The following is a 16,215-nucleotide window of genomic DNA, read 5'->3' on the forward strand; positions in this document are numbered from 1 at the left end:
GTAAAAGGACTTAGAGAACATAAAACCTTCCAAAGCAGTGTCACTTCTCCTTCCTCCCACCCAACCACATATCCTGGCTTCATTGATAGTCTTTGGATAACCAGTCATGTGGCCGTATTCAAACTCACCATCACACTTTCCCACAAGACAATTGACCTCATTTCAGACACTTCAGAAAACCCCAGAGTTTATTTGGTTATACATCAATATTTTTAAAGCTAAGGTTACTAAAGTTAGGTTAAACTTTCTTTTCCTCTTGTTTTACATTTTCTCTCTTTCCCTTTTAGGTATTACATAGAAATGGCTTTATGGATCTGGACATTAAGCATTTTGAGCTGTTTTTGTGTCAGCTGTGGATTCAAGGTTAAGAAACTGCATTTTGAAAGTCCCACAGAGTTAAACCACCTTACAGTGAATGATGATACGGGGACTGTCTATTTAGGAGCAGTAAATTACCTGCATCAACTTACAAAAGACCTGAAGAAACAGATGTCTGTAGAAACTGGTCCAAAAATGGATAACAAAAAGTGCACCCCTCCCATTGAATCTCAGTGCAGTTCAGCAACAATGACTGACAATTTCAACAAGTTACTTTTGCTGGATAAACTAGAGAGAAAAATTATTGTATGTGGGAGCCTTTTTAAGGGAATCTGTGCTATCAGGGAGCTGGAGAACATTGAAAATATAACCTATTATGTTGATAGCAGTGGGGAAAAGTCCTTTGTGGCAAGCAACGATGAGACTGTGTCAACTGTCGGACTAATCACCTCCCTGGACAAAAAACGACTGCTGTTTGTTGGAAAAGGGAATGGACCAAATGATAATGGGATAATAATTAGTACTAGGCAGCTTTACACTGAGGATGGGAAAGACATTTTTGAAACCTATACAGACTCTACAGCTATTAAGTCAGTATATCACTCCTCAAACACACAGCAGTTTGTGGCAGTCTTTGAAGATGATAAATATGTTTATTTTATCTTTAATCAGCAGGAGAAACAGCCCCTTAATAACCGAACACTAATTGCACGTCTGTGCAAAGGTGATGCTCACTACTATTCTTATTTTGAAATGGACTTAGGCTGTCGAGATGATGATGGCACTTATGATCACTGTCATTCTGTCTATGTCACAACCCCTGGAGAAAAGTTGGCTGAGAACATGGCCCAACCGGGACAGGAGAACAGTAGTGTCCCATCAGGTGACAAAGTGCTTCTTGCACTCTTTAGCAAATTCAACAAAGACAATGGCTCTCTCAAATCAGCCATGTGTATGTTTTCCTTGAGACAGCTCAATGAAAAGATGGAAGAATATCGGGAGGAATGCTACACTAATAAACCTACTCAAAACATGTTTTATAAACCTTTTTTATCAGAAGCTGCATGTGGATTAATTCCAGAGGTAAGGTGAACCTCAACTGTAGGCTCTGTTTAAGACTTTCTGTGATGGGAAATAAAATACTAGTAAATCTAATAAAGCATCTGATACTAGGTAGCTGTTTGCTATATCGGGCAAAGGCATAATCGGATCACGGGACTGGAAGTTGAAGTTTGATTAAAATCAGATTGGAAATGAGATGCAATTTTTAAAGAGATTAATTAGACGTTCTCACCAAAGAGAAGTGGTAAAGCCATTATCACTTGGAGCCTTTAAACTGATGTTGGATGTTTTCCTGAAAGGTCCATTCTAATTCAGTCACAAGCTATTGCGCTCAACAAAGTTATTTTATGCAGTAGGAAAGTATTCCCTCCGATGTAGAAATTATTGGGTGACATTCCATAGCCGGTGTAATGCATGAGATCAGGCTATAGATGATCATAGTGATGCTATCTGGCCTTAAAATCCATGAATCTATGAATTTTCAAATGCTATTTAAAAACCTTGAGTCTGTTTTTTTGGGGGGGTGGGTGCTCTAGCATTTTTACTGTTGTTTTTCAACTGGACTCTAATTTTTGAGCATAAGGAGGTCTGCATATTTTTTTCTCCCCAGGCCATGACCACCATGTTTTGGCCTAAAATACTTCCATATAATGGTGGTCACCCTTTACTTTCAGAGCCTGTCAATAATACTGCTTCACTGTCTGGAGAGCCTTCAGCCTTGCTAGCCAAAATATTCCTTTCCTCCCCTCCCCCTGCTCCGAGGTTTAGGGTGTTGCCTCTGCAACACTTCCGGCTTTGTTTGCCTAGGAAGCCAAAAAGATCTACTGAGTGAGGTATTGATTACTGTGGTGTCTGGACTTGTGAGAATGACCATGAAATTTAGGAATTCTGCATGGTGACCGGGTCTTGGCATCACGTAAGGAGGGGAAGGTGTGGATTAAAGATAAAAAGGTCATTAGCTGGCAACCTTGTGATACCAGATTCAGTAGGAAGACTAATGTTTGAAGGTCATAGAGAAAAAAAATCCCTCTTCTAGAGGGTAGTCTCTCCAGGTCAGGGTTAAAGTGCATTGGCAGGATGATGTGGGGAAGCTTGCACAGCAGCTGCCTATACTATACCTCTTCTGCCAACAGTACTAACTTGACAAACCAAAATCTGTTTAAATATACCATTTTATAGTATGAGCAGGTCAGTCACATTTTTAAATGGTGGGTATTTTTGTTTTTTCAATCTGAAACAGCTCCTACAAAGTGGGATGTATTCATAGATTCATAGATATTTAGGCCAGAAGGGACCATTATGATCATCTAGTCTGACCTCCTGCACAATGCAGGCCACAGAATTTCACCCACCACTCCTAAAAAAGACCTCACACCTATATCTGTGCTATTGAAGTCCTCAAATTGTAGTTTGAAGACCTCAAGGAGCAGAGAATCCTCCAGCAAGTGACCCGTGCCCCATGCTACAGAGGAAGGCGAAATTGGAGCAGTTGTAATTAATGATCTACTTTGCTGTTATCCTAAGGAGAAGAGCCATGCTTCTGCTTTTCTTCCTGTCCTTCCATGTCCTTTAGTTGAGAATTGTAGCTGTTTCTGTATCTTTTTTAATCATCCTTGTATACGGTTATATTGTGATAATAGTGTTGCATTGTGCTCTGAGTTAGGAGTTACTGATTTGAATATTTAACATCATTCTAAATCTCAATTCATTCTTAGGGTGCAAGCAAAAGTTTCCCTTGTGGTTCTGAACACTTACCATACCCTTTGGGAAGCAAAAATGGCATTTTTGTGGAGCCGCTGTTACAGAAAAAGGGGATGAATCTAACAGCAGTTACTGTGACAGTGGAAAATGGGCATATGGTGGCATTTTTAGGAACCTCGGATGGTAGAATTCTTAAGGTAATGTTTCCGACTTTTAAAAACCTGGAACATGTTTAAAATCTTTCAAGTTGTGGCAGTAGCATGGTTCCTATTAAAGACAATTAGCTTTTTAAAAGGTAAAGCAGAATTTCAGGTGTAGATTCTTTCTGCTCTTCCCATTCTTAATTTTAAAGAGGAGTACATAGGCTATTTCTGAATTAGTTCTCCAGCTCCTCCAATGTGCTGTTTTATTTAGTACCACACATATGACATCATTTAAAGTAGTGGAAAAAAGAAGAAAAAATAACTCTTAGAAAACACAAACAGTACTAGGCACTCTAACAATTAAACAATTGCAAATTATAATCTCCCTGCAACACACACACACACACACACACAATGAATGAACTAGTCCTGCCAATAAATCAAAGCAGGAAAATATCCCTTTTAATTCTTCCTACCGTATATATACACCTTCAGCTTTCCCCCAAAGTCCTGCCAAATACATGGCTTTTGCAGCATGCCCAGGAAGGTCATCAGGTTTTGGCTATTTCAGACTGCATTCATTCATAAGGCATTAGTAAGAGCAATAAATAGTGTGCCTACCATATATATTTAATTAGCACTTTGTATGGTGAGCACAGAAAAGATCTTTAGTCTTCTCTCCATTCAAGGCCAGTTACTTTAAGAACAGTTCTTATGGTTGTAATTCTCCATTCTCATCCTATAATAATCTGGCCCTCCAGTGACTATAGAAACCTGAAAGGCAATATGAGGGCTATAGACAAGGCTCTTGTAAATTGTGACTATAGGTTGTTGGGTTTTGGGGGAGGGGTGACCCTTCATTCATATAGTGTTATGGATCATCTTAACTTAGGAAGCCACGCAAAATGGTTTTGCTTGTATGTTAACAATAACCACATATCTCATATAGTTTGAAATTTGGAGCAAACCTCATTGGATAATAGTAAATAACCAACATGGATGTGTTTCAGGCATGAAGTAGAGACTCTGTTGACTGGTCTAAGTAAGATAAGTTGGTTAAAAAATCAATACAAACATGAAATACGTAGAATGAAGGGAGGTTTCTTTTCATGCCTCGTGATCTGTTTACTGCTTTTGAAGTAGGTTTCGTTAAATTAGAATGTTTTCCCCAAACACAAAAATTTGAGAGACTCAAGTAAACACAGGATTTTCATTCAAAGTAAATTGAAATAATAAAGTAGCAGCATAAAGCACGTGTCTTTTATTGAATAGGTGTTCCTGATGATTCCTGCAAATGAATACAGCTCTGTTCCCATTGAAATGGACAAACCTGTAAAGAATGACCTTGTCCTTGATGCTAGCCAAGAGAACCTGTACGTGATGACTACAACCAAGGTACAGTATCTTGCTTTTTGGAAAGGTCTATAAAACTTGAGGTGTGCAACTATATCTGAAAAGATTCTTATAATTCACAATTATTCTCATGAGCCTTCACATTTGGTATGATTTCAGCTACCTCTCCATTTATGTCTATATACATGCCTTTACAGCTAATGAGAGCTCAGTTAGTAGTCAACAAATGAAAAATGTGTTTCAGGGCATAAGGCAGAGCAGAGAGAAGGTGGCTACTGTCTGCTCCTTCCTTTGCCTGCTTCAGCTCCTCTTTACTGTGCATTCATGCCAGCTGGGCAAGTGGCAAGTGGGTGACTGTAAAACCAAGGACAGTGGGTGTAAATCAAATTCCTGGTGTTGACAGTTCTCATGATTTTAATGGCGAGTGTTGGGATATTTGGTCTAAAAGTCCCAACTGCTGGTGTCAAAAGAGAATGTGAGAATATTAGCTTTCGTTTAAAAAAAAAAAAAAGTTTCTGGTCCTCAAGGTACAGAGAAAAGCTTGAAAATGTGAAGCAAGGGCACCCTAAAGGCTGAAAAACAAAACAGTAAATTAAAAACACCCAGATTATTATTTTTTTAAAATTATTTTTTGGGGCCAGATGCATGTTTTTCGAACAGTTGAGGGTGGCAAATACTGTGTTCCAGGAGTCCCTGTACTGCTTGGGGCACAAGGAATCCAGTCAGCAATGGAGGACCTGCCTCTATTATAGTAGGAACAGTCAGTTCTAAGCTAAGGGATTCCCCCCCTCTTGTCTGGCTGGTGGCGCTCCATAAGAGAGAACGGAGAACCAGTAGGGGACAGGAAGGGATGCCAAATCTCTGGCAGTTCCTTCATAGCACCTGGCTACTACCTGCATCCCCTTTCCCCCCCACTTCTCTTGGTGGTTGCTGGAGCAGCCAGCCTGGGAGCAACAGATGTTGGTTTACCAAGCCCACCTGTATAGGCAGGGGAAGCCACTTTTGCCAGTCACTAACATCAACAGAATCACTGGGAGAGTGGGAGGTGAGGAATGTGCCAGAGGTACTAATGATGGGCAGAAGGCTGAGGTGGAGTGGAGTGGAGTGCCACCAATGCTACAGGGAAAGATGGACACTGGATGGGTGACAAAAGGACTACAGTGGTGAGGAGGGGCGTGGGGGAGTGTCTGTGGAGATATTATTCTCAAGATAAGGGCTTTAACATGAGATGCCAGAGGGGGAAATGAATCAGTTCAGTGAATGATAAAGTACATATTGTGTAGACTAGATACTACAAAGGTAGTTGTTTTTCAGAAGATTGCAATATTTCAAAATCTGGTTCCATTCTTATTCAAAACACACCCGTAAAATTTCAAACTTCTTTGTGAAAGGGAAAGGTGCCCAGGCTCTGGGGCAGGCCGCCCAGAACCATGAAACTGGAAAGCCCTGGCATCCCTAGCAGCCGTCCAGGAGGGCTGTGGAGTAGCCAGGCAGGCAAGGAAGCAGGAAAACAACCAGGTTTCAAACGCTGCATGGTAGGCTAGGTTCTGTCAGGTCCCTGCCTGGTTTCTGGAGAAACTCTGTCAAAAACTCTATTACACTGTCTCTGCAGGACATTTCAATTTCAACAGATGAGAAGATTCCATTGTAGTGTAGACTACAAATTCTGAATGCTGTCTGTCTATACTCCAACGGACGCTGTAATTCGGAGCTCATTTTAGCTTTTTTCTAACTATCTCACTAAAAATAGTGAGCATGCGGTGGTACCAGCTTCAGTGTAGTCTAGCAAGACGATAACATAGCCAGGGAGCCAGGCAGGCTTGTACAGCCCCCATCACCATTCACAGCCCATATTGCCTCACTGCTATTTTTAATAAACTAACTAGATTACAGCTAGTGTGGGTACATCTACACGGCTGCAAGTTGCACACTGGTTGTCGCAGGATAGACCTAGCCTTAGTTTTCTTCTATAAAATATGTATTCTGCTTAGATACTATTATTATTTAACAGTGGGTGCTGTATAAATGTGGAAGATGGAAGCAATGTAACTCCATTAATTGCAATGAACAGTCAAATCCTTTCACCTACTTTTAGTAACTACATAACTTGACGGAGACTAAAAGTCTTAATAGCGCGAAGAAATAAAACAGCATAATTGAAGGGAGGGGAAACAAATGTTGAAAATTGTACTTCTGTTCTAGTGTACCATGTGAATATGGGGTTGTTGGTATGTCAGAGAATCTAGTGCAGAGTTGAAAATTTAATACCAATTTAAACTACAGTAAACAACTTAAGGACTCTATCCCTGTGCTGATACAGGTATTCAGTGATAAACGGTAACTGTCAGATGCAATGAACCTTGTCACTCAGAGACCAAGTGCTGGGTCCTATGTGGTTACCACAGCAGGGACATTATAGCAGAGTGAAGGCAGACATACGAGGTAGTGTTGTGCTGGGAGATATTTTGGTGTATCAAATGTAAAACATTAGAACTGGCGGAAAGATGGTAAAGAAGCAAAAAGAGATTAAAGTCAGAGAGTGAAAGAGTTTCTTGCTTTCCTGATTCAATTCTTCCTCCCATCTGTTCAGTGTTTTCTTCTGTTGTGTAAATAAGCAGTGGGTGGTTTGGTGCAAATGTTTTTTAAAGTCTAGCCCCCTCCCACCTGATTCCCAGAGCTCATAAAGAGATCAGGAGAAGTCCCCTGCAGCTTCACTGAGAAATTGGAAAAGACTGCATCACCCCTGCCATACCTATTTTGGTTTGTTCAAAGTGTACAGAAGTGGTAGGCTTCCAAATTTGGCATGGTAGCTAGCTCCCTTATTGGGAATAAAACAGCAGCCTGTGGCAGTTACATACCATTATTCTTGCCTTGTTCACTGTTTAGCTTTTACCAATCTCTTTGATTTTAAGTGTCAGAAAATCTGTAAAATGAGCTTGTTTGCCTTTTAAAGCTGAATCTCACAATCTAAACGGAGCAGCTTTTTTTTTAATCCATTACGTTTACATCAGACTTGTAGAGACACTATAATATCTCTTAGGGCTTGTTCCTGCCTGCCAGGATTATGAAACAAATACTTTGTCATAAGGGAGAGCGAGAGTGTCATCCCTTTTAATATTATGTTACTCATGACCATAGTACCAATTAGCAAGAGGGTGTTCCAAGATCTGAACTCCATTTAAGTAAAAATCTAAATGAAAAAACAGTATGAAAAAGAAAAAATGGGAACAAGGACACATCTCAATAGATGGGAACTATCAGATACTGGCTTTTTTTTTTTTTTTTAATTGACCCATATCTTGGTCTCTGCTAATGTGCAAAATAAAAACTATACTTTTGGATTTTTAGAGTAATTTTTCAGCTACCTGCCAGTTGCTAAAAGAAAAAAAAAGACTGAGTTATGATTTCCAAAGTTTTTGTCGTCTTCAGAAGTAAATCTCAATGGTCAGCAGAAAGAGTATGTCCTATTTCCTTCAAGAGCTTTTGTGCAATTTCAGCAGCATAATTTAAAACACAAGCATAATTTAAAACACAAGACTGTGCCTTGGCTCACTTTGTCATAAACCAAAGGAAAACAAAGTTATTTACACCCATCACTACAGGAAATCAAAAGCAGAGGCAGTGTGTTTGCTGGGGGGTATGAGTAGCATGGCTGCTATTTTCTCCACTACTGCTTCGTTTCATAGTTTTACATTGCTTATTTCAATTTTTCCACTTTAATTTGTTGTATGGCAACAAGGAATATGAATAGAGAACTGAGATACCTCTGGGCATTCCAAAATTCTCTTGCTTTTGAACATGCTGAACTGCTGCTGGATAGAAATAACACTTCTGGATGTATTTCCAAGCACTGGGCGGTAGTACCAACTAAAATGGGAGGGTATTCTAGTCATAAAGGGAACTGGAATGGCTGTTTGCGCCAATCAGTTCAAAGTTAAACATGTGGAAATGCCTGTCCTAGAGCAGCTATTCTTTGAAGAGGTGGAAAGCCATTTGTGCAGTGTCTAATGTTTGTGCCCTGCAGTAGTCATTGTAATGGGGATTTCCAGAAGGCACCTGCCTAATATGGGGAAAATGATGGACGCGTTCATTTCCAGCAAAAGGCAAATTACATGTTGACTGTCCAAAATATCACATTATATTGGACAGAAAATAGATGAGACTTGCAATATAATAGAGCAGAAAAAAATGTGAAATTGGACTCCAGTCACAGAGTCAACAAGTCAAGGATTAGGGAAGTGATTGATACGTCTCTATGTGGCCATTGTGAAACCAAGTGGAATACTTTCTTCAGAAATGAAGTTGAGCTAAATTGGTCCTTATTTTCTTTGTTCATATTGTGTTACGTTGTTTTTCATCTTCATTCTCCAGGTGTTTCGCCTTCCTGTCCAGGAATGTGCTAGTTACTCAAATTGTACTCTGTGTACTCAAGCACAGGATCCTTACTGCGGCTGGTGTGTAATGGAGGGGAAGTAAGTATTGTTGATATTTTGCAGGTGGTGTGTAGTGTAGTGTGGGGTGGGTTGACACTGTTCACAGACAAAGTCCTTATATGCATGGGTGTAGCAGGCAAGCAAATAAGACAGCAAGGAAGAGAACTACTAATACCCATAAAATATAAATCAGTCAAACACAATTTTATTTTGAATTGCTCTATAGTGCAAGGCATCGTATGCTGAGCTCACAGCTAATCACAGGAGTATAGGAACTGACACTTGACTGACTTATCTATGTAGGTAACTAAATTAATATTCAGAAATATGTATTCTTCTTTGAGTGATGGTCTCTACTGTATTCCACTGAGGGTTATGTGCCTGTACTGCCTCATGGATTCGCGCAAGGCAATAAAGGTCACGGTGGGCTGGCGGCATCTCCAGTTCCTTCTCATTGCTGCATGGTCCCAGTCAGAGCTTCTATTCTATCTCCTTGTGATGCACTTTCCAAAACTTTACGAGAAGACTCTTAGTACTGTTCATAGTTTAGATTTATTATTTTGTTCTGTATTTTTTGTTAGATTTTTCCTTCTTCGTAGTAGATTTAGGACTTGGGAAGCCGATTTGGCAGGGTTTCCAGCCAAACTTCCCTCCCACCCAACCCCATCCAGTACCCAGGCTTAGGTACTAGATTATGCCGAAGAAGATTTATGGGTTCAAAATCTGTGCTCCCTGCTTGTTTTCCATCTGCAATGAGCACCAACGCTGTTTGTACTGCTTGGGGAAATCCCACATAACATCCATTTCTTTCTCTGCCCATACTCAAGAAAACTGGGCTCTCCACCTCAGGAAACACATCATGGGGTTTGCCTTAGGACCGGCATTGGATCCTGGCCGTGGAACCCCCCGGTACATCGGCCTGAACAAGTGGAGAGTGCTTCCCCTATTGTGGAACCTTCATTGGGCTTCACCGGTACAAGTGCGAAGGACCCCGTGCCAGGCCTAGCCGTGATCCAAGGAAGCATGCACATGGGCATGGCAGTATATCGTCCTCCAAGTCTAAGAAGGACTTCTTATCCGTGAGTTCCGGCCACAGAGGAATCAGGCTTTCCAAGACTCACAAGACCGAAAAATGACCATGCCGATCACCGGATCCATCGGTACCGATTACGGATCCTGCAACTCTGCCTGTTCCAGCTCCATCAGTGCTAAGGGAGCCATCCGTCTCCAGACAGATGCAGTTACTGGTGCCAGGTCCTCCTGCAGAACACACCACTGACCCCTGGGAGACTCGTAAGTGTTCTGGGTCCGCACGAGTTGTTTGCACCAGAAGGGCTGTGGGCTCCACGTGCCCTGATCCGATTATCAGCTTGCAGTGATTTGTTCCCCACTTGTTCCCACCACCCCCCCTTTCTGGTGGTTCTGAAGGCACCATCATTTGGAGACATTTCCAACTCCTCTGATTCAGATGATATGGATGTCTGACACAGTCCACTGGTTCTGTTTTGGAAGCACGACTACCAGAAGGTTTTGATGGTATCGTGGCAGTTCTCCATCTTGCCTTACTCACAGAGCTGGTATCCGGCTCCGTGGTTACAGGCTATGGGTCAGCCAACAGCAGGTTCAACCAGCTTGACCAAACTGGAGCTTGTGGCCCCAAAATTCACCCTTCGAACAGGCCTGCTTCCCATCGTCCACAACCGTAGTCGATATAGCATTGGACGATGCACTGATTAGTCCAACTCCAATGGTACCAGAGGATCCGGAGAGGCATCCCTCATCTTCTCCAGATGTGGCCGCCTCTTCAATCCCCTCCTCCCCACTGGATGACTATTGACAGTTCTTCTGTGGAGAATAGCCAAAGTGCTAGGGATCCACTCGACAAAGTACAGGACAGTCAACACCAGCTGCATGACACGTTGCACATTTCAATACCAGCGAGGGTGGCCCTACCAGTCAATGACACCATCCTCCAGCCAGCACACACCCCAGCTATGTGTACACCCACTCTGAAAGAGGCTAAGAAGAGGTATTATGTTCTCCCCCAAAGGGTCAGCTTTCCTATTTTCTTATCCTCCATTGAACTCATGGGTCATCCAGGCAGCATCAGAAAATTCCAGCAAAAACACCCCCGCTCCACCCCATCCAATAGAGAGGATAAGAGGCTGGACCTGATGGGCAGAAAGGTCTTCTCTTCGGCAGGGCTCCAATTTCGTATTTCAAATTACTTAGCCCCAATGAACAAATATGATTTTAACAACTGTGGGCAATTGGCTGAGTTCACAGACAAGCTACCTCACAAGATCGCAATCAATTCCAGGCAGTTTTGCAAGAAGACACGTTATTCAACACGTCCATGCTGCTGGCCACAGTGGACTCTGCAGACACAGCTTTCCATGTCTGGGCAATGGGGAATCCTGGTTACACTCCTCTGGCTTCCCTAGGGAAGTGCAGAACATTGTAGAGAATCTTTCATTCAATGAATCACATCTCTTCAATCAGAAGACAGATGAGACCCTGCACTCCCTAATGGACACTAGAGCCACTTTAAGATCTTTGGGTATCTACACACCAGCACCCAAGAGGAAATGCTATCACTCAACCACAATCACATCACGTCAGGGCTCCACCACCTACAAGCTTCCTCAAAAACGCCCTAAGATACACAGACCCCGTCTGTCTATATCGACTGCCCAGTCATCCATGCAACGCACCCATTTGTCGCGTAAGTGGTATTTCTGAGTGTCCTTAGAGAGCTGTCCACCACTCTCTGTACACCCTGCCTATCTCCTTCGGGGGTGCCTCAGACTCTTTCTACCAGCATGGAAAGCAATAACAATGGACAAGTGGGTCCTAGATATTATTCGGAGCAGCTGCATCCTAGAGTTTACAGCAATGCCCGCATCTTGCCCTCCACCTCAGGCCACATGCATGGAACACCCTTTTGCTAAGGGGAGCTGTGGAGCTAATCTCAGTTCCCTTTTAGGGAACAGGATTCTACCTGAGTTATGTCTTAGAACCTAAAAGAATGGAGGATGGAGACTAGTATTTAATCATGACACCTCAACTATTCAACTTCTAAACCAAGATTCCACCTGGTCACATTTGCAACAATCATTCCCTCACTGGAGAAGGGTATGTGGTTTACGACTCTTGATATGCAGGACGCCTACTTCCACATCAATATACACCCGACACACAGAAGGTTCCTGAGGTTCAAGGTGAGACCTCGATATCTTTAATAGAGCGTTCTGCCATTTGGACTTACCACTGCCCCACGACTGTTCACAAAAGTTTTCTTGGTGGTGGCAGCAGCTCATCTCAGACATTAGAGAATCCGCATTTTTCCCTATCTAGATGACTGGCTGATAGCAGCACAGTCCAAGGAAGAGGCCTAGGAATTGACATCACAGCTGCTTCTACTCCTCAGCTCCCTCGGGGTCAGCTTCAACATCGAAAAATCGATTTTATGCCCTACACAATCCCTGGAGTTCATAGGAGCTTGCACAGATGCGACTTCCAGCCAAGCTTATCTGCCACGGAACGGATTCCAGAAAATGAAAGAACTAATCCCTCTGGTCACATCCAACCCTTCAGTTCTGGCCAAAATCTGTCTTTCTCATTTGGGACACGCGGTGGCCTGCACATACGTCGTACCCTTTGCTTTCCTGCACCTGTGCTCCCTCCAGCTCTGGCTACAAAAAGTCTACTCCCCCATGCATCAATTTATGCACTCTTCTCAGCATACCACCAGAAGTCATCTCCTCACTACAATGGTGGAGGGACCACGATGAGTCTGCTTGGGGATGACCTTCCTCCCACCCTCATCCAATCATAGTGACAATCATAGTGGATGCATCCCTCATGGGCTGGGGCGCCCACATGGGTGACTGCATGATACAAGGCACCTGGATGCCACAGGAGGCCAGGATGCACATAAATGTATTGGAACCCTGGGTAGTACACAAAGCTGGCCAAACATTCCTGCCCACCATTCAGGGCTGACATGTTCTTATAATATCAGACAACACCACCAAGGTCTTCTACATAAACAAGCACGGGGGAACAAGACCCTGAGCCCTGTGTGTGGAAGCTGTACACCTCTGGGAATGGTCCATCACACATCATATCCTTCTGACGGTAGCCTACCTACCGGTTACCCAGAACATGATTGCCGATGGTCTCAGCAGAAACTTTGCAACCGACCATGAATGGGAGTTGCACGACTCTAATCACGGACATCTTTGGTCGGTGGGGAACCTTAGTAAGGGATCTTTTGGCATCCCACAACAACACCAAATTCACCCAGTATTGTTCAAGGAGAGGAATTGAACTCACTCAAAGGGAGATGTCCTATTCATCAATTGGTCGGACCGGATGCACTACGCCTTCCCTGCCTTACCTCTCCTACCACAAGTAATCCACAAGATCAGACGAGAGAAAGCAACAACTATCTTGATCACCCCCTTCTGACCTTGCCAATTCTGGCTCCTGCTTCTCCTCTGCATGTCGAAGCACCCTCCACTCACACCTCGGATGTTCACAAAGCTACTGACTCAACAACACAACAGCAGACTCAGACACCCCAACCCACACACACTTCCATTGACTGCTTGGTTTTTGGATGGACGCCTCTACTAGCACAGGAATGCTCTCTGGCAGTTCAAGATGTCCTTTCAAGCAGCAGGAAAGACTCCACAAGACACTTGTATCAAGCCAAATAGATGCGTTTCACTTCCTGGGCTGCACGACAGGGCCTTGTCCCTGAAACTGTGGGCATCCCGCTATTCTTGGAATATTTCATCTATCTGAAGAACTCGGGACTTGCCCTCAGTTCCATTAAGGTGCATGCAGCTGCCATCAGCGCTTTACACCCACTGGTGGATGGGCATTCCATTTTTACCCACCTCTTAACTACGATTCTGGAAGGGCCTTCTGCGAAAATACCCTCCCACTCAGCCTATTGCCCTCCAATGGGACATTAACCTAGTTCTCTCCTCATTGACGACCACTCCCTTCAAACCTATGGCCTCATGCTTGCTGTCACTCCTGTCCATGAAAGTCACTTTCCTTGTTGCTATTACGTTGTCTAGGAGGATTGGCAAACTGGGAGCCATGATGGCTAACCCCCCTTTCACCATTTTCCATAAAGACAAGGTCTCTTTATGCCTTCACCCCAAGTACCTACCCAAGATGGTTTCCCAATTTGACCTCAGTCAACCCATACACTTTCCTTCCTTCTTCCCCAACCCTCACGCCTCTAATGAGGAAAGGAGACTTGATTCAATAGATGTTCACAGGGTCTTGGATTTTTATCTTGAGCAGATAAAGCCATTTTGGAAATCTCCTAGGCTTTTTGTAGCCATAGCAGAGAGAATGAAAGGGCAAGCCATTTCCACCCAGAGAATTTCCAAGTGAGTCTCAGAGTGCATTACACACTATCAATTATCAGGACGATCCCTACCTGAAGGGATTCAGGCCCATTCCATGGGAGTGCAAGCATCAGCCACACTCCACAACATGCCCCTTGCAGACATATGCAAGAAGACCACGTGGAGTTCTGTACACACCTTTTCCACACATTATGTTCTAGTAGTGGTTCTCAACCAGGGGTCCAGGGCACCGTGGGGGGCCGCGAGCAGGTTTCGGGGGGCCGCTAAGCATGGCCAGCACTAAACTCACTAGGGCCTAGGGCAGAAAGCCGAAGCCCCACTACACAGGACTGTAGTCTGGGGCCCTGAGCCCTAACACCTGGGACTGAAGCTGAAGCCTGAGCAACTTAACTTCGTGGTGCCCTCTGTGGCGTGGTACCCCAGGCAACTGTCCTGCTTGCTACCCCTGAAAGCTAGCCCTGTCTTTTTTTATGGAGAAAAACAATTATTGTGGCACAGGTGGGCTGTGGAGTTTTTATAGCATAATGGCGGGGCCTCAGAAAGAAAAAGGTTGAGAATCCCTGCTCTAGTGCATGATTCCTCAATGGACACTTTTTTTCAGAGCAGCAGTCCTCCGTTCCACAGTCTCCTCATGCCATCCTCCCACCTAGGCACTCACCTTCAGTGGAATACAGTAGGGACCATCACTCGAAGATGAAAATGAAGTTACTTCCCTGTAACTGGAGGTTCTTCAAGATGTGTGGTCCCTATCCATCCTCCAACAGCTCTGCGGTAGAGCAGGAACTGGAGATGCCGGTGGCTCGCTGTGCCCTTCGTCGCCTCAGGCGAAACCATAAGGTCCTGCAGGTCTCATGTGCAGACCGCTGAACAGTACTACTTGCAAAAGCTCTGGCTCCAGGCACATGGTGCATTGCACAATCCTTAGTGGACTACAGATAGGGACCACCCATCTCGAAGAACCTCCAGTTACAGGTAAGTAACTTCGTTTTCTATGAATGTGCTGAGCAATCTTGGAATGTCTCTTGTTTTTACGCTGCATTGATGGGGTTCAAATAGGAGGCTACAGCCTTATAACTCTGCTTCTGACTGCTAGGTTAATTAGTCCCTTGGCATGAGCTGTTGGGGTTTCATGATACGAAGTGCTTGCTGTCCGCACAAAGGGGTTATTTAATTGTGGTATGCAGATAAATTTCAGGCCTCTTGCTTCCTGTCTAAAAATTAGAACGATCACATTAAGTTACAAGCCTGATGTGAAGCAGAACACGGAGTACCCCAGCAAAGGTTATGCATTCCATGCAGGTTTGTGTAATACACTGTTGCTTTTCAGTCTGTACGTCGGTTAGCATATATATAAACCTGGGGATTCAGAATATATGAGCAAGTTCAACTTGAACTCCTCTTAGGCTTCTGGGAGCTGAAGGCTGTGTCATATATCATACAAATGGCAGTTTTCCCTAGATTTCCCTTCAGGTTTCTGATATAACCTCTGACCTCAATATTGCAAAGTATTAATGGTCTCTGTGACACATGGGCAAACATGCATTTTTGTACATTTTCTAGTATTTTATTAATTTACAAGGAAAATCTAGAACTCATTTTTGAAGTTTTTTACTTAGTTACACCACATTATAACCCATGATCAGACACAGTACTTCACCAATTGTGTGTGTAGGTATATATGTGTGTGTACCTACACACACGCAGTTTGTATATGTACAATATTCAGAAGGTAGTGTGGCTATTAGAACTGTACACTAACCAACAGTACAATGATTGTATTGTTACTTGAATGCTGTTATTTTAATATTAATA

The 16,215-nt window shown here is 43.4% G+C and overlaps 1 protein-coding gene across 3 annotated transcripts in view; it reads left to right on the top strand.

Moving 5' to 3' along the window:
- The window catches only part of PLXNB2 (plexin B2), a 338,143-nt gene that overhangs the window by 244,551 nt on the left and 77,377 nt on the right, over positions 1 to 16,215 (top strand). For all 3 annotated transcript variants that reach the window (XM_048836863.2, XM_048836862.2, XM_048836861.2), the window contains 4 exons: positions 288 to 1,401; positions 3,096 to 3,278; positions 4,497 to 4,619; positions 8,949 to 9,049. In XM_048836863.2, coding sequence (XP_048692820.2) covers positions 288 to 1,401; positions 3,096 to 3,278; positions 4,497 to 4,619; positions 8,949 to 9,049 — 1,521 coding nt within the window. The remainder of the gene's footprint in view (positions 1 to 287; positions 1,402 to 3,095; positions 3,279 to 4,496; positions 4,620 to 8,948; positions 9,050 to 16,215) is intronic.

The sequence above is a fragment of the Caretta caretta genome, chromosome 1 (assembly GCF_965140235.1).
Source record: "Caretta caretta isolate rCarCar2 chromosome 1, rCarCar1.hap1, whole genome shotgun sequence".
NCBI lineage: Eukaryota > Metazoa > Chordata > Testudines > Cheloniidae > Caretta > Caretta caretta.